The 24980-nt window shown below is 36.5% G+C and overlaps 2 protein-coding genes across 6 annotated transcripts in view; both read left to right on the top strand.

The window, feature by feature from the left end:
• LOC110379065 (uncharacterized protein) overlaps positions 1 to 16516 on the top strand; it is a 97463-nt gene extending 80947 nt beyond the window's left edge. For 4 of the 5 annotated variants that reach the window (XM_021338565.3, XM_049842541.2, XM_064034948.1 and 1 more), the window contains exons 4-11: positions 4734 to 4831; positions 7283 to 7493; positions 8327 to 8478; positions 9026 to 9234; positions 9963 to 10067; positions 12304 to 12482; positions 12644 to 12767; positions 13161 to 16516. In XM_021338565.3, coding sequence (XP_021194240.2) covers positions 4734 to 4831; positions 7283 to 7493; positions 8327 to 8478; positions 9026 to 9234; positions 9963 to 10067; positions 12304 to 12482; positions 12644 to 12767; positions 13161 to 14377 — 2295 coding nt within the window. In that variant the 3' untranslated portion in view covers positions 14378 to 16516. The remainder of the gene's footprint in view (positions 1 to 4733; positions 4832 to 7282; positions 7494 to 8326; positions 8479 to 9025; positions 9235 to 9962; positions 10068 to 12303; positions 12483 to 12643; positions 12768 to 13160) is intronic. The other variant, XM_049842542.2, reaches the window with a different exon arrangement.
• A 764-nt stretch (positions 16517 to 17280) lies between these two features.
• Positions 17281 to 23321, top strand: LOC110379053 (retinol dehydrogenase 14). Its single transcript, XM_064034754.1, has 5 exons — positions 17281 to 17707; positions 19003 to 19238; positions 21079 to 21318; positions 21592 to 21664; positions 22523 to 23321. The coding sequence occupies exons 1-5, from the start codon at positions 17420 to 17422 to the stop codon at positions 22691 to 22693; spliced, it is 1008 nt and encodes a 335-aa protein (XP_063890824.1). The 5' UTR covers positions 17281 to 17419; the 3' UTR covers positions 22694 to 23321.
• The last annotated feature ends 1659 nt before the right edge of the window (positions 23322 to 24980 follow it).

The raw sequence follows: 24980 nt of genomic DNA on the forward strand, positions 1-24980 counted from the left end.
ATCGAAAAAACTTCCTAAAACAACAATTTCCCGGAAAAGAAATCGCACCAGAACAAAATCCAATTTGACAGTCGCTATTTATCTTCATTTATACGACACGGGCCGTCGCGTCGTGATTAGCAACAGCGCCCTCGAGATCTCGAGACAAATCTCGATTCCCTGAGCAATTTCTTCACTAATCCGATATCTGTCTGAACCTGACCTAAATTTTCTTTTCATACGGAGACGCTAATGTGAGTGACGAGGTGCGAGCAAATGCCAATTAGGAGCCACAGTCTACCTATTAGCGGGAGGAACACGTAAATGTACTGTCATTAACACGCGTTCGCTGTACGATATGTTGCTACTCTATGTATGTACGTTCATGGAAATTGCCACAGATTATCTTGAGGTTATATGCATTTAAATCAGCCAGTGATATAATCAGTTCGCTGACTATTGTGCGGAAATTTGAATTAGGAAGTTTTCCATTGTTGAACTTGACATTCGTATTCCGAATTTTATTTTTTTTACCGCATTTGGGAATCTTACCAATCATTGGCTGTCTTTCAGCAGAATATAAATGTCATTTTTGTCAATGTAAGAAAATTTTGCTCAGTCAGTATCATTATTTATTTTTCTCTTTAAATTAAAACACTTTTCCAACCATTTGTTTAAGCATGATTCGAATATAAAACATATGCTATGGTTAATTCTGTACTAGAATGATTAATAACGCGAGTAATTATTACGTAAACACAAATTGGAGCACCCTTACGCGTGTATGCTAATTTAGAAACACAATAAATGCCCTATTACCGGTATTAATAATAACGATAACAAAACACCCTCGAGTATTTAGAATTTAGAGCATTAATGGGTAAATAGCATGTCACGAACATTACTATTTATATAAGCAAATTCATTTATTCGATTCGACCTCAGCGGTTCGGGAACTCTTTTGGTCGCGTTATCAAGAAGGCCATTTCAAAAGTTGTGTCTGTGACGCATTGTTATTCGAAATTCAAATACCAAACTGACTACTTGCACGGGCTTGAAATACCCCCTTTTAAAATTTAAACCGTTATTTACTTAAATGATCGTATTTTTGTCATTGAAGCGTCTTACTGCCACACTCAGAGTCGTTTAATGGTTACTTAAGCCATTCCTTAGTGAAGGATTTGTAAGACAAACCGTCACTAAGGAGCAACTTAAGTAACCATTAAACGACTCTGAGTGTGGCAGTTAGTCATAATGGTATAATAATTATGGCAATCAATCACCTTGTAGGAGTTTAAAAATAGCATTTCAATGCATTCATCCTGCACATCATCATCATCAAGTGAAGGAAACAATTTGCTACCTTCCTCCATGGAGACTTAGATAAGACATTCCTGACACTAAAGGTCTAATGGGCCACATCCATGCTCTGTGACTGAAACATCCTTCAAACCCCTGATTGCTGGCGTACATAGAATATATACCTCCTTTTACATTCGTCGTAACTCTTGAGAGACGCGAAATATTGTCCCATTTGTAACCTGTACTCACATGAGGACGTTCCCTGTCCTCAAATTGGGTCACGGTTTCGTCTCCCCACGTTTCATGGGCAATATTAAAGTTGTGCAAATTCAGGCATGTTTCATGAGGTATGTTATTGCGTACAAAAAGTTCGGGTATGTTGTAAAATGTGTGCGTGACTACAATTAATATGAAAGCTTGAACAATCGATTATTTAGTAAATGCTTTTTTGGTGTTTCTATGTAATGATGTCATTGTACGAATGTTTAGTATACTCGTGGGTAAATAGTTACGTAAACGATATAAGTTCTGTCTAATTCTACATAGTTAAATACTCATAAAACGGCTGAAATAATTGAAAAAATAAATTAAGTAATTCCTCATTGCCATTAATATCAATGAAGACTAATCAACAATAAAGTCGAGTGACAAGTGACAGCGGTAACTAGGACCAACCTGTCACGCCGTGCCACACCCACATCCAAACAAATCCACTTCATCGAACTTCGAACAAGTGCATGTCAGCTGTTCAGCCTCCCCGAGCCTATCGACAACGAACACGTCCATCGCCCCTTCTCAATCAGATAACACAAACAAATAACCCCCGACCCAGCAATGGATCACAACAATCAAAATTTCGAACAACTTTCATGAAAGTCATGCTTACTATAAACATTTTCATCTGAGTAAGCGAAACTCGAATAGAGCAAAGAAGAAATGTGTCATCGTAACAAAAATGATTGTTGAAGCCACTAGAATCTGATAGTAAGGGTGTGTGAACGGAGCATGCGCGCTGGCCAAGGACACGCGCCGCGCCTCAGTCTGGCGGGAGGCAGCGCCGCGGCCGCCTGCCCTCTCGGACACCACCTCCATGTCCCACGATGCGGAGTGCCGCAGTGGCCGACGCGTAAGTCCGACCCGAACACCGCATGCCAGACCCAGCCCGAGACCCGGCACCGGCCCGCAGAGCGACCTTAAGCTCGGAAGCCCCGCGGTCGCTCCGATTCAGTCTTGTAATTGGATTTTGTCGTTCGATAAGCAACGTTATTCTGATTTGATTGGCGAACGCTTTCCGCTTCGATATTGCAGCTTGCTTCTTTCACTTCCCCGAGAGACTCTCGTAGCTTTAAGTGTAGCCGCTTTATATGTATCGGAACAATTTAGTTTGATATCTAATGTGATATGACGACTTACGTAACTTAGTATTACGGAGTCACTGGTGCATCACGATGCGATTATAAGATCGCACACGAGTGTAGAGTTGAGCGGGCACTGGACGTGAGTGCAACACTCAGTGGACATGACTTGCTGGGAGAGCGTAGGACTGCTGGGGCCATGTGCGCTCCTCGCCTCGTCAGACGTCAGGGTGAGTTCGTACCCCACCGAAATCATTGTCGCCTAATGTTCCTCTTCCGGGATTAATATATCCGATCTGTCCATTGTAAAGCCAACATCCTTTAATAAAAGTTCCGTATCAAAAGCTCAACTGACCCTTGAAATTGTTGTAGATGTAATTTTCTAATTCAATGAATCCCTTCGTTTACAAAAGTTTGCGATAGCGATGTTGTACGAATTTAATAAAAGGTCACTGAGATTTTTAATCCTTTTCGTAGGAAACAAATGTTTTTGTTTGCTTTTATATTAACAACTGTGATTAACTAATTAGGGATTTGTTTTGAAAAATAATGGGTTTTTAATAATGACTTTCTTAACGAGTTTGTGTGAAAGTTCCAGTTACATTAGAACTCGCGCCTTGTGAAGTGTTCAGTGAAAATGGTGTCAATAGTGCTTTTAACAACAGAAGAAGTTCTCCAAAGAAATGGATACTGGTCCTGTCTGGATACTGCATGGATTACAGAAGAGTTAGAACCTTTCGAAGAAGTTAAACCAGAACATTTGTACATAAAACCGTTGTCAAGGGACTATTATTACGCAAAATATCCTGAAATACCGAGAAGTGAATCGGAAGATGAACATTCATTGACTTTGAGCGGATTTCAAAGTAAACATTCCGAGTGGAAATCTAAGGTCTGCGTGAAGAGATTTGATGCGCAACGACGTAATTCAAGACAATCGCATTTAAGTTTTAATGAAGTTAAAGCTAGAAACAGCGGTTCTTTCAATAAGGAAACTAGAAGAGCTACTTCTTGGTCAGAAACACATTGTAGTGATATCGTGCCATCCACTACAAGGCACAATGCAAATACAGAATCAATACCTTCAAGAAATAATGATGAAAAAGTCAGAGATTTTTTAACCCGTTTGTTAGAAAGTGTGCCTCCACCACCAATAGAGGACTTACAAGATTCATCAGACGACATAAATGCCTGTTCAATCGTAGAACCACCAAAAGAATTGGTTGCATTTGATGATATTGAAATACCCGGATATGCAGATTTTGAAAATGATAAAATTCTACAAACTGAGCGCGGACACAGCTTATTACCGGCCACTTCAACGCTGAAGAAATCTCAGCGGAGAGTCAGCTTTAATTTAAATACATCTAGAACTGAATTCGAAAGTAATGAGTCGTGGTACGATTCTATCTACGGAATATCTGATTTGATGCTGTCGGCTTCAGGAGAAAATATAATTAGAGATTCGGATTCTTTTAATACCAGCCTTAATACTGGTGATCAAGATAATTTTCCGTCTTGGTCAGAAATACTGATGGAATGCGAAGTAAATGATAGCATTGTGAGAAGCCAAGATTGTACTGAAGATGTCATCAGTAAATCTCATTGTATTGATGCTCAGATACAGGATTTGGGATCTGACGGGATCAGTGATGAAGAGACATGCTATGCAAGATTTGCTATTTACAAAATACATCAAACAATGATAATTCAAGGACATATGGTCGATTCGTCGCCAATGAAGGATTTAAGTGATGATGATTGTAATTTCACTAATAAAAAACTAGAAGATCCGTCCTTTTTCGGAGCAATGTATCGTTTAGCTCCCAATTCATTTGAAGATATTGAAGAATTGGTAAATAATAGAGCGTCAAGTACGTGAAATCTATAGTAATGATTTTGTATTAAAACTAAATAAAGATTATGTTTAAGTAGTCGTTCTTTTCAATTTTGAATCCTATTTTTTTATATTCATAGATGTTACTAGTGCCTTTGTGAAGACTGCGCTTTTTAAATAGAACTTATTTTCTTAGTACCGTTGTAATAACAAACTGTAGCTACGTGACCAGATTTGTGATATTATTTAATTTGTTACAGCCTCCAGAGAACGAACTACAGAAGAATTCAGATCGCGTGCTTTCTGAGCACGAATTGCGAGTCCAGAGATCGTTGCAGAAGCTCAATGTTCCGGAATGGTGAGTGTGAAACTAACGTATCATATCTTCTGACATATAGGCCAGACCGCTGTAGGTTATCGAAAGGCCAATCAACATCCAGCCGAGCTATGTAGGGTAATGACAAATATAACCTGCACTTTGATTTTATACTAGATTAGTCACGGCTTTCTAACGGCCTATAATCACTTGCAGTATTTATTTAATAGTAAAATGTGTTCCGTGTGTTTGCGTTGCATAAAGGGTTAGGTAACTATTACATCCTTACGATGTTACGAATAATAACAAAGCATATTAAAGTTAAAGTAATATTTTCCTTCCTAGATATATCTTATGACATGAGCATTAGAGCAGGCACGTTTCACTTCACTAGCAATCATGTCAAGGCTTTAAGAAAGGCGTTCGATGGATTATAGCACGACTCTATCCGGACTACTTTTACAAAGTTCCGACATGTGTCAATAACTTCGTGTTCTTAAACTTTTATAGGGTACTTGAGATTTATAGATAAGGTATTAAAGGAATGGAATGAATTAGCAATCGAGTCTGAGTCATGTTTTGTTAATTATGCTGCAAGGTTCTTATTTAGGTCCAATCATTTTGGAGTGACAAAAACTTGGGTTTTTTTTTAATTGTATTTTCTTAATACTGACGCTAAATTGATTTGTTTGTGTTTTTTTACACATAATTTCTAAAACCGCTTGTTACATCAGCGCAAAGTTTAAATTACAATTTTGTTACACCGTTTATTTTCACGAGCCACAGCCATAATCTCTCGTGTTATAAAAGGTGTTCATACACGATAATGGCCAGGTTTCATGCTTAATTCTCATAACTGTCTCCCAGGCTCACGATAATGAACAGCTGGTAAGTCTTTATTGTAATTAACGATGCCCTAATTGCATCTCGTCTGGATAGACTACAAGTGACCTAAGCTAACCATTCATACTTTATGCTTTATGGTCATTAACTACTATACTTACTTCCTGATCCTTGCTTAATTTTGCACATGATAAAAAACGATTTTTAAGGTCTTCACGGTAATACACAGTTGTATTACCGTGAAGACCTTAAAAATCGTTTGTAAAAACCGATTGTGATAAAAATGAATATTGAGATAGCTACTTTTTGTCTAGGTGTACAAAATAGTTCCCTCGGGATGCAGTTGAAATCGCAGGAAACAGTTACTTATCTACCCTGCTCTATAGATGTATATTTAGTGAAGTTTCACAGGCTAGGGTTCGTTCAACGAATTTCTCATTAAAATCACAAACTTCTTTTGTACTTTTATCAGTATGGATTCATGTCTTCAGGCGAATACATTATGAACAAGACCTTACACGAGAAAATTAGCTAGGACTCTAAAAAACGAGCATCTTGTCTCCGCGTCGCGACGTCAGTTTAGTTGATTGCGAGTCTCTTACGTTACCACAGTCTTTTACGTTGCCACTGGAAAAACGGCCTTTTCTTTACAGTTATTGACCTCAAAAATACACGTAGAATTTTCACGTGTTTTTGGATTATATACGTTAAAATATTTATCTGCCTTGATTTGTGTCCGTCCATCTAGCAAAGTTGTCTTTATTGCGTTCACGACTAATGTATACGAAAGTTTCTGTTTAGACTGATAAATTTTGTAACTCATTCAATCTTTCAGTTTATCTTAACTGTTTTGTAGAATTTTATTTAATAGATCAATAAAATTTTGTTGTTGCATTTAAGTCACGTGAATTTATGTTTAATGTTTTTCTTTCATTTGCTTAGCTAAGCATTATCACCGTCTGGTTTCCGACAATTAATAATGTGGCAATTAACCTATTGACTCCGTTACTTAATTCAAAGGTTTTAATTGATCGTCGAGAAACGTGTTTTGTTTATTAGCTAATTAACTTTGTAACTTATCTTTCGTTAGTCACAAATCCTGTTGTGCATTTTCTCGAAGAAACACCCAGACGTCAGTATTTACGTTTTTGGAGAGGGATATAAAATGTTCAAATGGTCGACAATTTGTAGGGATTCTACCGATATTGATACATTTAGGATTTCGTTCGAGAGGAAATCAGATTTCCTTGCATTGATTACCTGCCTTTCTTACGCGAATATCTTCATACCTGGGATAAGCTTTATGTATAAGTAGGTACGCTTCGGTGATCAGTTTAGGAACGTATTCTGGATAGGAACATTGTATCAATATCTGAGCAAAGCTGACAGATATGAATTTATTAAACCTGACTGAAATAAATCCGAAAACAATGTGGCAAGTTCAGAAGGAGTATTCTTACATACCTTGATAGAGATCCTGTGATATTATCTTAACTATTAATAATGCAGCGAGCAGGAATAAGACAGCTACCGAGCGTGACACCTACATCCAGTAATGTTAGTTACAAAGGCTGATAATGATGACAATTGATCTCCAATAAAAATCCACACAACAATATAGATGTTTATTAATTTTTTCACAATTTTCAGGTACAAAAACGCACCCGCGCCCCGAGAGGGTTTCCTTCTCCGCAAGAGATTGTCTGACGCGTCAGCTTCGGCCGCCCGCTGGAGTGGCCTCAACTCGAAGACCACGTCCTTGGGCAGCCTGGGAGGCAACCAGCAGCCGCCACCACCACAACTGTCCCCGCACACCACCAGCTTCGGCCGATGGTCTACTAGCCGGCTTAATTCTAACCAAGTGAGTGCTTTTGGGATATAAGGCCGGTTTTCGTCTTATTTATTACATTTTATCATATTTTATAAAGTTTTAAGCGACTATAGTAAAATATAAGCTCACTGACATCAATCAGAATATCACCTTTGCTATGTCTCATATTTTTATCAGTATACTTTACTAAGATTAATTTAATCTAGAGGCTGTCTGTCTATTTCTTTATATCATATTATCAACGAAGTAAGAGGGAACAATATTCCTAGAAGATCTTTCTATCAATAAGTTTTTTTACACGCTTTTTAAATCACGTTTTGAAATTGCCTAGCATCATTGTAATTGTTTTCGAGTTCATTCAACCCTATCTAGCGTAGGCAATCTAATTCTTAGACATTACATTCCTTCGAAGCGTCAGCTAGGCACCTTCATACGGCTTCTCTCGTCACTTCCTTCGTAACGGTTCATTCACCGATTTATTCTTGTTATGTAAAATACTCCATTGTGCTTCTAGTTGATTGTGTTGTTAGAATTTTTAATGGTGTTCGGCCAATCGACCGTAAAATGACCAGTACTTAATGTTTGAGGAAAAATTTAGAGGTAATGAACTGTGAAGGTACTTCCTTGCTGGAACTACTGATTTATTGCCGGTTAATTTGATTGAGATACTGGTTTATCTTCATTGGGATCACGTTCAATTAAGCTATCGATGTTACGAGCTTCGTGATCAACGTTACAGCTTTATACTTAATCACAATTGGATAACTACTAACTCTATGTACCAGTACCCCTTCATCTTAGTTTAATCGAGGTAGAACCATCAATTCTCAACTTCAGTATGATAACTCCTTGGTATTCCACAGACGTCACCGTGCTCCTCAACCCGCAGCAGCATCAGAGGCACCAGTCCTTTATGTTCACCCTCAGCGAGGTCCTCGTTCAGTGCGCGTCAGCCCTACCTCGGCTGGAGGAGTCAGGAGCGACTGAACAGCACGCCCAGAACGCCACATGAGAGGTAAGGGAAACTTGACAGTACTGGAGAAACCTCTCGATATAGCTCAAAGATTGGAAGAACTGTAGTGGCATTGGCTATTTCTGGTGAAGATTGGACAACTGGGATAGAGGTATTCCTTATAAGAGACTTTGGCTTAGAAGTAGGATGTCCTCCAGCAAGATAAAGTGACGATCTGCTGGATGCATTAATGGAAGACTCGGCGATTATGCGTACATGAGAGAAGGTTTACTAAGTCTTGTGGCATCTTTTTTAAGACAAGTGAAATAGGACCACCCTTTTGTCAGAATTATAACACATTTATAAGCAGTCCAAATAACTTGTTATTGGCCTGCAAAAACAGAGCCTGTTTTATGTCTGTGATAATTTTATTTATGAAGAAGTTAGGTGCTTCTTAATTACGTAATTAATCAGATAATTAGGGCACCGTAAACAGATGGAGTTCGGAGTCTGGCATTTATTAGGGAGGGAAACAGTGCTACATCTATCATTGGCAAGATCTGGCAATTTTGAATCCGTGAATTTTAATTTGTTCCGTTTAACTTTCCAGGCTAGCATCATCCTTACTTCAGTCGACACCAAAATCAGAGGCGTCAGAAGCGTCGAAAGCGTCAGAAGAGATCCAAACATCGATCAAGGAAGTGACGTCAGCTATAGTGCACTACGTGTCAGGATTGGAGCCAGCGAATGGTGACATTGATAGACAACCTTCTCCGAGGTCCAGTCAGAAGCTGTACTGGCTGGAGAGCTCATTTGTTGGTAAGTCTATTCGAATTTTCGAAATATTGTGTACTCATTTCTTCTTTTGCGAATGGAGTGGTGAATAAAAAGGCTGATGATAAGTTGGAATCTATGTTCCAAGATCGAAAGAGTTTTTTAACTCCAAAAATAAAAGAGTAAGCCAAGAGCTGTTGCTAAAGGCTAAAGCTTTCTCCATTAGCAAATTGAAGTGCAAGGAATCCATTTATTTATAATTTCATGTCTACGTTCAGTGCCAACTTACCTTTCGTGAGCAATTTCACTTAAATGCAGAAAATACGATGTCTACCCTCGTTTTTGTCAGACATTACCTACTTTTAAAAACCTTCAGTTTAAACATTGTCAATGACTGTCTAATGTCATTAGATCAAGTTATCTTGACATTTAGCTTTTCAATCACGATTTGAACAAAGTCCATTATAGATTTTCTGATTATGATCAACTCTGGCGGTATGCTTTTGTATGGTTGGACCTTTTATTCTTCTAATAACAGTTATTTTTATAAATATGCTTAAGCGCTTTTATTGGTGTGACCTTCTGTCACGCAGCACGCAGCAACAAAGCGACATTGTTTTGTATATTGTTCCTTAAATACACGTGTAACAATTCTAATGGATATGACAAAAGTCTGACCCATAATTTGCTTCCTCTGACGTCTTTTCTGGATAGGTAGTATGTCCTGTCGTCTTTGAATTATTTGTGCTAATGTCCAAATGTTGGTCTTCCAGGTACGAAGCCGCTAGATTCCCCGCAGACGCCGCTGGTGGTGTCAGAGTCGCTGTCGACGCCTCGGCCGCCGTCCTCGCTGCGATTGGAGCACCGCGCCGCGCCCGGTGAGCGAGCGTGACCACCTCCACCAAACACACTGCAGGTTCCCCACAAACACCACACATTCCCTTAAAAGTACCATCCTATAGTAAAAAATAAATCCCCCAACGACATTCGACCGACGAACGCAACGCATGGTTTTCACATGCCCAAACATCACAATTTTAAACAAATTTTGATAGTTGCGAAAAATCATGAAATTTGCATTTATATGTTTTATCAAACAGAACCTGCAGTGTCCACTTTATTAATTTTTATGTTACGTTTAATACTCTGTGCGTTAATTTTTGTGCTGTTCTGTGTATTTAGTTATTTGTGAAATGAAATTCTTCAGTTCGTGTGTACTGAAGGATTCCATTTTGTGAAAACCTATGTGTAATAGAGCTTTATAGACTGTGTGTAAGACTCAGGACCATTATTATATTATATTATATTATTAATTATTATTTGTGTCAATTATGCACTATTTTTGGACTCCCGATATCAATATGTCGTGTAAAGATGTTTTTAAGTTTTTGCATTGTGGAATAAGCACTGGCTTGTAGACGCTTACCTTTTCATTTATGTGTTTGTCACACGCAGCTTTGTATTTAATTTCAACTTGGCGGTGAGTCGATCTATGAGTTTTGTTCAATGTTGCAGCTTACCAATATAATATGTATGGTATGACAATCCGCCAAGTATATCGTCAACATAAAAATTATAAAAGGTACATTATTATAATGCAATGTTTACTATTGATGCATTTCTGTTAAGAAGTTTCATTCTTATTAATTTTATTATCATTGTTACGGAAATATACTTTCCATCAATAATTCTGGTACCTAAATCAAATATATGATTATAAAATGAAATAGTCATAGTTAAGAATTTATTTTTGTTTTATAGATATTGCCATAATTATAATTTCAATAGTAATCTGACTCGAACCAGTAATATCTTTAGTAATAATTACGTCCGATGTACAGATTAAATTATTATTGTTTGTGTGTTTATTTTAATGAAAATCTCTAGTAATTAGTTTAATTGCTAGTTAATATAAATAGTTTTGTAAATAAAATATTATGTTGCTATGTTTTATTTTAGGTGCTAAATCAGTTCTACCTGCTTCCAACATTTCAGTTCTAAATTCGTAAATACAGGCTTTAATAAATGTCACAAAATATTTGAATAGCGTAAAAAATTATGTTGTTCACATAATATTTTATAAATATTTTTTTAAATATTACCAACAGTTATCAGAACCATAATGTGGTGTGGTGGTGAGAAGTGACGATATTAGTCTGAAATCCACAAAATTTCAAGTTCCTTCTACTTAAATCACCTCGTAATTTATGTTGGGGCAAAGCTCCTAAGTAAATTATACAGGTTCTGATTAGGTTAGAAAAATTAACAAATAATTTTTGCGTTCAAAATTCGCTCAGCCGAACTACGAAGCGTCACGAGTCACGAACTAGACGACTTAATGTTATAAAAGAAAAAAAAATGTCTATGACATGTTCTAATGGCCGCCTAGATTTTATAACATTGAAATGGCGCCAAATATCAAGTACCTAACTTTTATATTAACAGCAGCTCTCTACAATATAATAAATTCCAAATAATGAGTACCTAAAAGAAAATGTAATATCAATACGTAGTTTTAGGGTATAATATTTGTATGTTAGAATCTCGGTACCTTGTTCATGTTATAAGAAGGCAAAATATTGTCTTCATTATCATTTCAATATTGTACTTTTAGTTACGTTTTAATCATAATGATTATTGAATATATTCATTTTTATTTTATATGTTTTGTTTTATTTTTTATTTCTGTGTATGTGAATTCAGTTATTTTATTATTGCTTTAAGAGAAAGTCAAGCGACATTTATTGGCAATTACACAGCTTTACGTGACTAATTATTAAATTATATTGCACTTATATTTTTTACATTTTTATTTTGCTTCTGCTACTCGACAATACATAGACAAAATTTTAAAAATGCCTTTGGTCTCAAATCAGGCCATAGATACATCACATATCTTAGTACAACACTCGCTTGTTTCTCTATTCTCTAAACCTGCTAAAGATGTCCTCATTTAAGCACCACAACATTGAATAGGTGTAAGGTAAGTTCTACAAGAAACAAATCACTAGGCAGGTTTCCAAATACAAAATCATCCATCACAAAAAAGTTTAAAATCGTCTTCAAAAGCCTATCCTTTGTCCATTCTAATGAATCATTGATACCGACTTCCAGACTGGCAAGATTCCCAACGTTCCCTCAACTTAGGTATAACGCGGCCGTCTCCTGGCTCCACCACTCTCGAAGACGTTCTGGACTCGCTCTTGGGGTTGCCGTCGCAGCCGGCGAGGATCCCCACGCCTCAGCCCAGCCCTAGGAAGGCTTCAAGCCCCTATTATTTGATGGGCGGCAAGGTACATAAGTTTATTTACTTATGACTATTTTAAACAGTACTAAATAAATACCTTAAAGTTTAAATTCTAAAAAATCAAACATAAATCACAGTCGATAGAACAAAAAAACAATACTGGTACATCCCAAATGGTTCCTACCAGTCCACAATAACCGTCCTCAGAGCCCCCGGTACGAACAACTGGCTAGTAGCGGGCACAGCAGCGCGTCCCCCGCCTCGAGGTTCGCGGGCACCCCCAGCGAGGGGCACAGCTCCATCACTGACAGCCCCGACCACGACCGACCAGGTAGGAACGATATGTAAGTCTCAGCCGTTCCAATTTTTCTATTACACTACCACACCATCACATAAGACTAGGCCCAAACGTAGTCTAACACTCAGCACTAGTTATTTTTGCTTGTTATTCATTATAATATCTGTTACGCTGTCTGACGGACTCATCAGGTATCCGCTCTAATGTCTAGGCGTATTGTGTAAATGGTTTTTCAATATTACCTACCTTGTCGTTTATCGAGTAGGCAGCATGAAATGTCCTCCGCGGCATGGTTGTTATTTTGATTTTCCGGTGTTTATCGACGTTGGTTCTGAGTCTTACGAAGTATCTTGATGTCATTAATTTAAGATTCGCACAATCAACTTATTGTTGATCCATACTAATCGATTCCTTATGTTATTCCAGGCAAGGATACAGTTGATAATCTTGGCGCCATGCAAGAGTCGCGACGGTCGCGTTCGGTGCAGGGCGAGCACTCCCGCCGGAGAAGTGAGCCTTTTGCCCAAACGAGTGTGTCTCTCGACCGTCGCACTAGCCTCGATGCCGCAGCCCTACGCCCTTCCGATGCTCACTTAACTCATCATGATTCCCGAACTTCCCTAGTTTCTCTGCAGACTGAAAATAGCACAGACGAAGCTTTCGTCAAGTGTAAATATCCAAAATGTCCCTCCCGAGCCCCTTTACCCGATGCCAAACGACACTACAAGACTTGTCACAATTGTACCACAATGTATTGCTCAAAGGAATGCCGCAGGGCGCACTGGGAGAAACACAGGAAAGTGTGCTTGCACACGCGAGCAAGCACCTTGTGCAGGCAAATCATATCAGCAGCCAAGGAAGACGCCGATGCCCTGCATCAGATCAGCACCATCGCTCACAAAGGCTACCTGGCCCTCGGGAGAGGCGTTGTCAAAGTATTCTTTACAAGTCCCGAGGCGGCCGAAAAGTTTACCACCCACGGTTATCAATATTTGAGTGAGCCGGAATTTATGAAGTGGACGTCTCTTCAGCCGAACGAAATGGGTGTAGAATTATATACTGAAGTGGTGAAACTTTGTAAAGCTTACAACCCTGAGACGAGAGTAATTTTGTACGTGGCTGTGTGTATTATCAGTGAAGTGCCGACTAAAGGTGCCGTCAAGTGGGAGAGGCAGATGGTGTCGAGATGTGCCAAACTACGTCTCAGTAAAACAGTAACCGCTGCAATACAGGAGCAGAATAGAAGACGACATAGAAGAGATAGCAAGTCAACGCCAGAAGATAGAGAAACTCTAATACTTACTTCAAAATTAAGCAACGCGGGTGAGAAGAATGCAGCGACAGCTCACAAGTTTAGACAAATATGTTTCCAGAACATATCGAAGGAGCTCGAATGTAGAGGGGTGAATTTGAAGAAACATTTCCCCGAAGTCTACTCCAGATTGGGAGCGTATGTAGACGGTACGAGCGATAGGTTCATTCCAATGACCATTTACCCGAAAGATGTGACGAGTGGGAAGTCATTTATGTGCGTGATCATGCCGGACAGTGAGGTGGAGAGCGGTACGCCAGTAGACGGCAAGGTGACAACAGTAGACGTAGGAGTAGACCGGTCGAGACACCAGCTGTCTACACCCATGTGAGAGTATGTTATACGTAGGTCGATAGAATATGCTGCCTTGCTCGGCAGTTAACGTCTACCGACGATGGTAGTGGAAAAGACATTGTGGTTTATTGGTGATGTGTATTTCCCAATACCAATTCTTCTTAAATAAATATTATTATTTAAATTTTAATCTCCGAATATGAATCTCGTGTGTGAAATGAAAGTTAACGTGCCCTTAAAATTGTATTATGATTATTATTTTAGATACCTATAACTATTGCTAAATACGCTATGTACGCGACTTAAAACCGCGCATAGAGAATATAATATAAAACATAATATAATATATATATAAATTGAGAATTCTATAAGTTCTGTTTCAGAAATTCTAACATGCAATCCCAATATACATATTTAGGACGCATGTTAATTGAATACCTTGTATAATATAATACGAGTTTTTCTAACTTTGTACAAAAGACAATTATTAATATTTATATCGATATATTCATGAATCAACTATTTAAACTTAAACCGGTCATCAATTCATCGATATATGTTAATTTTAAGTGTGATCTAATTGAACGAGTAATGAAGATTTAAATAGATTTTTTGGACAAAGTTATCAAAACTAACGCATGATATATTTAGCGTGCCCTGGGTAGAGCTTATAATAATTTATAAATCCACCATATATTATTTATATTAACCTCTTGTTACTTTCCCGTTACTATGAATGTGCACTTATGTTAGATAAATATTTAATTTAAGAGAAATATAAGACGTTGTGACGTGTGTTAAAAGTACATTTTTTATTCTAAGGATTTAGAAATTGTTTCAGCAATTTGACAATAGTTTAAATTTAAAAATTATATTTATTGCAAAGCCTATATTGGCACAGAGGGATGTATTTAAGATTTTTTTAAAGAGATGGAATATGCTTTTTATTATTCAGAAAAATAAAGTGATTTTTATACAAAACGTAAGCTTATGCATGCGAGCGACTAGTGAGAGTTAATACAAAATATAAAACGATTCTAGTGTTTTGTCTTTAGATAGATGATTCAATTAAGATTTTTTTAATGGAAAATTTACACATTTAGGTATTTGTAGTAAACATTTTTGTGTGTGAGTCTAGTTGTCCTACAACATGGCTCATTGCAACTGATGTGGCGTAGTGAGTGCGGAGCCAGCGATGAAAATCAGTTTTACCCGAGATGTGAAAATACCGCAATATACAGATTCACTTTACATTTACATATCTAGCTATTGATGCTCAACCCAGGATTTAAGAAGGTGTCATCAGCTCAGTACTACGCCACAGCACAATTTTAGAATTTTACTCATCGGCTGGAGCGGAACGTGCAGTATGGATATGCAAGTGTCAAATATTCCTAAACCTTTACATTCCATTTAACCGAAAGGCACAAAATATATAGGTTTTAATTAATACGGTGCCAAGACTTAACGAGAGGTCGCGCTTGACTAAACGGTATCAATATTCTTTACAGACTCTTCCAGAAAATATATTACAACAACCAAAGCGTGTTTTGATGAAAGTTTAAATAATAAAAAAAACAACTGAAAATAAAAAAAACATCATGGGTGTGTATCCGAAAAGGGGATATTATCTAGGGGAGCCATCTTTTTGTTACTTTCTTATAATTTAAACTTTCATACAAATACGTGATCTTTTCCCTCAGCTGCGGCGGTGGCAACAATTCTTCCAAACGGGCATTCTCTGTGGTAACTAAACTGTAACGTGTACTTATTTATATCGTTGTTATATAACTTAAAAGACAAAGTAAATAATGTTTAATGTTTAGGGTCCTGCTTCATTTTGCGTTCATAGTAACGGCGTGATTGTGTGAATTACTGGATTTTGATCAAATAATAATAAAGGATGTAGACTGTGAAGTTCCTTGACCGCAAAATGGAATCAGCCCTTAGAAATAGATACCATAAATGTTGTGTTGTCTGTATCCAACCTTAACTGTCGATATATAAATGCCTCATCCATATACTAAGTTCTAACGCATTTCTCGAAGAAAAAAAAACTGTAACATCAAATTCTCCAAAATGATTCATTCATATATCGGGCGCTATCTATATTTTTATATCATGCCTGAGAAAATGTGTTAAATAAACATATTTTATTACACTTATCTAAAAAAAATGGCCCACGACGATGCGAGTAATATTAATGTCTTGACCTGTGTATTGTAAACTAACGCTCATTAACATTTTTCTATATAATTCTATAATAAATTATAATTTAGACATTTTTAAAACTAATCTACTATACTACCTACTTGTAAACGCCTGTAAAGATTTTCATACATTATTATATTCATAATGTTGCCATATCAATTGTTTTTCATAGTCTGGAATCCAGATTTTTTATCTAGTTGTCCCTTATGTATTTCAAATAAACGGCCCAGCTACTAATTTTGTTTTCTTTCGTTACCTAACTCCTCAAAAAAAGAAAGATCTTGCAAGGCTAAGGCCAACAACAGCGAGGTTTTCATTGGTTTTCCATCCAGTAAAAGCCATCATAGCCAAGAACACGACAAGGCGCACTAAATCTTGATCGATCTTGGTCTATATGTAGACTTAGGTCCTTAGAATGGGGTATGGAAAATTCATCACGAATGATTTAATACTTAAATAGAGGACTTCTTAGGCACAATCTTTTAAAACCTGTCTATAATTTTCAAAGTTGCCGCCATTTCGCATTCATGCATAAAGTTGTCTATGCCATAAAAAAATAAGAAAAAGAATAAACTGTTTTTAAATAGCATAGTACTTTGCACATACGTATTTAACATAATTATTAATAATTCATAAAACAAATGCAAGAAAACATAACAAATATATTGTTTTTCACTGCCAGGGTTACATTTCAGAACGAAATCAAGTCTTTGACCTTTGACCGAGTGACATTATTATGACATTTGTTGGATTGAAATCAAGCAATACGGACGGACGGGTATCAAACCGTGCTGTAATTTTTATCGCATCAAAGTGAATTATCGCGTAATTAATAGTGTTATTATTTTGTCTAAAATAATTGTTGATAATGGTGCCGTCGACCGTGGTGTATGTAGCGGCGGTTCCAATCTCAGTGATCGTCGCATTGGGCTTGTTACGGAAGTGGAGAGCTAGGAAATGGGCTACCTGTGCCAGCAATACGTGTTTGAGAGGGAAGACCTTCCTAATTACTGGAGCTAACAGTGGTATAGGTTATGAAACTGCTAAATCTATTGTTAAGAGGAAGGGGCGCGTGATATTCGCCTGTAGGGACATCGGTAAAGCCAAGGAGGCTATTGCTCTCATCCGCAAAGAACAACCCAACGGGGGTGAGATGGTAAGTCAAAATAAAAACTATTTTTAGCACATATTTTTCGTCGGCATTTATAATTAATAGTACAAAGTATTTTTACTAGCTGACATCATATTTAAATTGAACTGGGTATTTGTTTATGTCATAGTCTTTTTTATATTATTATGCCATCGATATTTTCAATTATGACGATAGGAGATAAATTTGAATTCTCAGTATCATGTAGCATACCACTCATACCAGTGATCAATTCATTTACTTATTTTCCAAGAGATTATTTATTTATAGCCAACAACAAAGTAATAATTACCTACATATTATTGACTCTGTAAATATTCAAGACATAATAAAAATAAATTTTACGTGCGATAGAGGCATTTTGTTGCCTTTTATCATTTACATGAGCAGTCAATCAATGAAGTTTATCTTAGAATATCTCTAATAAAATTTTGAAAATGTCTAGAGATAAATGAAAACGATTAAATGAAAAATTAAAATCATCATGACAAAAGAAACCTGCTTACTAACAATGATTTTGAAAATTATATAAATTTTTATTAAATTACTTGAAATCTTATCAACTGTAACACAAGTGTTGAGAGAAAATATCATATTGTTGGCAAACCAAGCAACAGGTTATCAACATTTGACTTGTAGCACCTACAGCTATCTTGTGAACAATGTTAATGATATGAAAACAGTAATTTTAATTGGGGCACAATAAATTCAAATCATTTATAAATATGTCGCCTCCAACAGGTATCTGTGGAGATCTAAGAGGGGGCCTATGTTCAGCAGTGGACTTCCTATAGCTGAGATAATGATGATGATGATTTATAAATAGAGTACTATATCAGTAGATTGCTACGGCAACCAGAATAAACTATGTTCCAGGCCCTAAAAAATGCCATCTCCTTGTTCAGAATATAATGTTGATCCGGTTATTTTCTCATGAAAATTAAACAAACAATTGTATTAACTTTACTAGTTTAGTAAGAATTCTGGTCAAAAATACATTGTTTTGCATAAATACATACTTCTTCATCCTCCTGCCTTATCTCTGATGACATTATCTCCAAATTTTAAATAAAACCGACAGTATAAAAGACTTCATGACGTAAAACGTGTATTTTTTGCTCAAATTGAATCAAACAAAGTTATATAACTTAATCTTAATATCTTATAACTGGTTATACAAATGCATATTAAAATATTGCATCACTCTTCATTATATGTAGATATGTAATATTTCTTTATCTCGCTTTAAGAATATTCATAAATTTAAAATCAGAGATTATTTTAAAACTTTTTGTTTTCAGATCCCCATGCAATTGGACCTCTCATCATTTGAGTCCATAGAGAACTTTGTAGAAGTTGTAAAGGCTGGTTTCCACAAGATAGATGTACTGATAAACAATGCAGGTGTTGTTGTACCATTGAAAGAAGATCTTAAAACTAAGGAGGGATTTGAAATTCATCTTGGTGTTAACCATTTGGGCCATTTCTACCTCACAAACTTACTGTTGGATCTTTTGAAGAGGGCAACACCAAGCAGGTATGTAACCTCATTAGTACAATATTTGGCTGTTTGTTAACACCTTTGCCGTGCTTAAAGCTTCAAAAGTAGAGTACCTATTTGTTCTGTTCATCAGTGGGAAAGATGTGAAAATTAGATTAATTAACTTCTAAGTTTAACTTAGAGTGTAGAAATAGGTGTATGTATTTGCTTAATCGGTTTCTTAATTTTATCTTAACAAAACAGAATTACTTTTTGCAAATTGTTACACCTTGCTAATTTAATGTATCACAATGACTAGAAAAATAATTTTAGGTCATTTATGATTTACCTGATTAAGCATTTATCTGAATGATTAATATAGTTTTTCATAGGTATTTACGTTTTAAATTATAGGTGAGTAGGCATATAACACACATCTAATTACAAATGTGACTAGGTACATATATTTTGAATATTATTTACTTAGAAATAAAATAAACAATAGTTGTATGGTATCAATAACTTTAATCTAAAGTGTTTATAATCTCTAATTATTATCAAACAATGTAGTAGTGCCTAGTATTTTATCAAACAGTAGCTATTCAGTAAGCTTCTTACTATAGATAAATAACTAGGCAAAACCTACTGTTATAGGTATAACATTCCAATATTTTAAAGACCACCTCTATACAAATCGATGAGACTAATATAATCTATACTCTATACTTTTATAAAAAGCTCTGAAACTACTGAACCGATTTAAACTATTCTGTCACTATTGTAGTTTGACTATCCCTGAGTAACATTAGGTTATATTTTATCCGGGTACGGGAAGAAATTACACGGGACGCAAGTGAAACTACGGGAGAACAGCTATTATTATAGTGATGATTAAATCAGTAGTTAAACTCAACCACAATATGAAAATGTTTGGGATTATAAATTTCATCTTTCATTTTCCATCCATCACTAGCAAACAGAAGCTCTAACCAGCAGTTTAAACAGTAGCAATAATAAATAAACAAACACAAACTCGTACATTAAACTAGGCCAGGTGGCGTGCTGTATAAACAAGGGGCAAAACAGATTCGAATGGTTTATGTCTTAAACGCGTTCGGTATAAAAATAGCATTATGTTATGTAAGGCCAAGGCAATGACCGGGAGATAGTAGGAATCTTTGTACAATATAACAATTACTTTTATAAGTTTATATGGACTGAGTTGCAAATACTCAGTAGGTACTTATAGGTAGGTTTAATATATAATACGCAGTTGCAACAAACAAATAGCATTGCTGATTCAAATTAGGTGAATACCAAAATCTGATATTTTCCAAAATGTTTGTAAAAAAAGGTAGGTAGATATACTTACATACAATGCATAGTTGGTTACTACATAATGCAAGTTGATAGGTACACGGTACAACATCAAGCATCGGGATTACAGTAGAAAAGAATAACTGCTATTTATCGCATATTATTATGTATTTTTATACCTCTTACAACCTGAAATCTAGACTAAAATCTAGATAGTATTATGTGGAAATAAGTTCCAGAAAAATACTACCTAACAATGTTGAAATGACTAATCGATTTACAGAAATAAATCAAAAACAACAGTGCAAACTTCATCCTATTAATATGCAAAGACTAGCAAGCGCACCTAATAATAATCTAGCAAGTTTACAATCCTGTTTAATATTTACAAGTCGATTTCCCGCGGTTTCGCCCGCGTCCCGTGGGAACTACTGCCTGTGACAGGATAAAATACAGCCCATGTTACTCGGGAAGAGTGTAGCTTTCCAACAGTGAAAGGATTTTTCAAATGGTTTCTGTAGTTTTGGGGCCTTTAAAGTACGTATAAATATTTATCATATTTACTTAATATTAATTACAGAATAGTAGTGCTGTCGTCTACACTGCACGAGCGTGGGAATATCGACTTTGATGACCTGAACTTAAGGCAGCAAATCGAGCAAGCTAAGAAGACTGGTGGGAACGCCCGTCACAATCCTGGGTATTGCAACTCTAAGCTGATGAATGCGTATTTCGGAAGGGCGCTGGCTTGTAATCTGAGGAACACTGGCATCGATGTTCATTTGGTCTGCCCTGGATTCTGCGCTACTAATCTGTTTAGGTAAGATGATTTGTTTTTGGATAGTTTGATAGAAGTAAAATTAATTTTCTTGATGCGAGGGCACGATAACGAATTACTATGTACCTAATATTTTTTTTGGTAAATTGATAATATCGTCTGAAAAGTTCATAATGTTCAATAGGTACACTAATATGTATTAAAAATCGTGGTAACGGATTTTATATATTTTGCTTGTGTGACCTCTGAAACTTTTTCAAAATAATCATGTAGAGTTTCAGATCATTATTATGAGCTTTTCTTTTTTTATTTCAGGCATTCAATAAAATGGTACCACTACATCTTAATGGCTCCTATATTGCTAGCTTTCATGAAGACTGCTAAACAAGTAAGTAATTATAATGCATAATATTAATACTTAGACCCAGTTGCACCATTTAACTATAACGATAACCAAACCATGACCAGCCGTGAAAGATCAAATCGGCGATTTGTCTTCTGAAAATGGTTCGGTTATCATCGTAGTTAAATGTAATTACTTTTGAGAGAAAGTTGTGCCCAAAATTGCAATAGAACCAAATTCATTATACCTTTTCTGTTAACCAATTTATTTTCCGAAGAAAAACTGAATTGAATCGCCATCTGTTTGCATAGATATCTCCATAAAATATCAGATACGTTTTATTGATGGGCTAAGGCTAATCCAATATTACCATTTGATAACTTTTATCTGTTGATATAGTAAACAAGTTTATTGCTATCAGTCATGATATAAGCTTATCGTAGTCTGTCGAACATCTTAAAGGCTTAACAATCTAAAGTACCTACAATTGTGATGCAACAGCTGTCCCTGTTTTCTCCATACTTGAAGAATGCACTTAAAATATCAATTTCAATCAACAAATGTGTAAGCGCAGATAATAAAAATATCGCAAAGACGCAAAAACCCATCCCTTGATGCTTAAAAATGGTTTGTACGCAGCGACTCGCGTAATGTGAAAACAAGTTTGGCGAGATCTATTTCATTAATATTATAAACGGGATAGTTTGTAAGGCTAGGCACGCATTCTTATAAAAACTATTAAGGATATGTGTGCAAGAACTACAGAATGAATTTTAATGAAACATGTCTTTAAAATGTTACTTATAATTACATCAGAATAATATATCGGCGGGGGCGACAATGGGCGGAACCCAGTTCTCTATAAGCATAAAAGCAAAACTAATCACAACTCAAAAATTTTAGGGAAGCGAGACAGTAATTTTCTGCGCCACAGACCACAGCATTGAAGGCAAGACAGGCAAGTTCTACCGCGAATGTGCAGAGTACAACTCCAAGTATAACTTCGATAAGGATGTGGAAACCAAGTTGTGGACCGTCAGCGAAGAACTGGTGAAAGCTAGGAAGCCACTATGAATGTGTCAAAAATGAGGTAGAATAGTGCCATCCGATGTCTAATTGTGCTGTTTTTAGTGGTGTAGCTTCGTTTTATGTGTGATTTTTCAAAATAGGTTTAAAAATATAAGGTTCTACTGTTCTTATACCTTCTGATTTTCCACATAATGTTAAATTGTTGGTAACTGCAAAAATATTTATATTGTTTGTCGTCACTAATAACATTTTCGATGACGAAAAGTGCCAAATTCTGATAACAGAAATATGAAAGAATGAGTCTAAAACTTTCTAGCTACCACACACATAGAACGAAGGTACATAATCTGCCAAAACTATATTTGTTACTATCGTTATATTTAAGCTGTCAATCTATGTAAACTTTCATCAACGATAGTACAACAGCACAATTACTTAATTTCAACCTTGTTACTTAAAACACTAGGTTTAGTTTTCCATATCATATTTAATAATTTTATTTAATCATGGCCACGGTTGTGTTACAAAGCATAATAATTCCTAGCAATGTATAATCTCAAGATACTCGGATAATATCGTTGTTAAAAACAATAATTAGGTGTATTTCCTTCGTAGGTTAGTTCTTTAGTAAATGTGGATATTTGTAAAATATTTATTACAATTTTAAAATGGGTTTTTGGAGTTTTATAATTTTCCAGTCCTTTCCCCAAACTATGAGCGAGTCCTAAATCGATTTATTTAATTAACAAAAAAGACGGCCAGAGGCCAGTTAAATCTGCTTAGAAAAAAAAAAGGATTCAGTCGTTCTTCTCGCAGTAATCCAAACAGACCGATATACATATAGTGTCGCCTTTGCCTCCTAGTATGGAAATAAACGCCAATAGGTAGGTAAGTATTGTAAGTGGACTGTATTGTGTTGGAGGATGGCTGGTTATCGTCAAGAAGTGAACGAGCGATGTCTAGGCAATCAGGGAAAAGCACGCGTACCTGACTCTCCAGCTTAGGCGTAGGGCTTCAGAAGATGGCGGCTGGCAGCGGTCTTCCCGATCACAACACAATAGTCACGTTCACGACCGCGGGCGGATTATCACAATAGTTCGCTATCCTACAGAAACGGTGAGGATGCGTCACGGAAGAAGCACTTCCTCTCGGCGATGCGTTTACTTCCAGAGGTTTTTCAATGGGGAACGTGCGAAAAAAACAGGAGCGGGAAGTCGAGGGTAGCCAAGGGCGGATCCAGCTTCGGCGCCAGGGGGGGGGTCACACAGTCGTGGTTAAGTCACAAAAATATTATATTGTAGCGTATACTTTTTTGAATATTAAAATTAAAAGTAGATACAATAAGCGCGATCGTAGCGAGCTCGAAGTTTTGTTACGAATGTTAAGAAACAAAAAAGCGCGAGCGAAGCGAGCGCGAAAATTTTTGCTCAGGTCGAGGACTAAGGTTAAAACAGTGTTTTTATGTAGAAAATGGTCCGAGCTGAGCTAACACGATTTCTTGGATATAATTACAGACGCGAAATGGAAAAAAGCCCGAGCGAAGCGAGCGCGAAAATTTTTTTTCAGTTCGTGAACTAAAAGTAGATGAAAACGCTATCTTGCTGTATAACAAATATACAGCATAAATACAAGAAAGCGCGATCATAGCAAGCGCGAGAATTTTTTCAGGTTGAAGACTAAACGTTTGAAAAGTATTGTGTACGCAGAAAAGGGCGCGTACGTTTTTTATTGCAGCAACATAAAACATTTTCTGTGAAAACTTCAGTTGTCTTACTATCGGTAAGGGTTCATGAGATCAGGGCCGTCTCTAGCTCATGTAGCGCCTGGGTGCAAATATCACCCAAGTGCCACCTATGCATCTATTGAAAGATTTTGAGTAGTACATATTGATCGAAGTAGTTCACAAGGAATATAAATAAGAACGTTCGAACGAAATTCACTTTTTTGGTAGGTAATGGACTTAAAAAAATGTTTCCAAATCATTGTAGACTCAAACTGTTGGCCAGATTTAAGTTATGAATGTTGAGACTGGACAACGTAACAATTAGCGCGAGCAAAGCGAACGCGCAAATTTTTTAATTTTGGGACACAAAAAGTTCATAAGTTTTAAAAACGCCCTGTAAAGTAACAAGCAGTTGGAAGCGCAAACTGTTTTGTTTTTGAGGACTCCATAATTATTTTTTTTTGCTATATTTGACTTATGAAGTTGTCAAGGCAAGGTATATATAGTATTGCGCGAGCGAAGCGAGCGCGAAATTTTTTGAGCCTACGACACAAAAGCACCTGATTAAATACATCAACAAGTAGCTGCGAGCGCAGCGAGCGCGAACTT

This window comes from Helicoverpa armigera, chromosome 5 (genome assembly GCF_030705265.1).
Source record: "Helicoverpa armigera isolate CAAS_96S chromosome 5, ASM3070526v1, whole genome shotgun sequence".
Taxonomy (NCBI): domain Eukaryota; kingdom Metazoa; phylum Arthropoda; class Insecta; order Lepidoptera; family Noctuidae; genus Helicoverpa; species Helicoverpa armigera.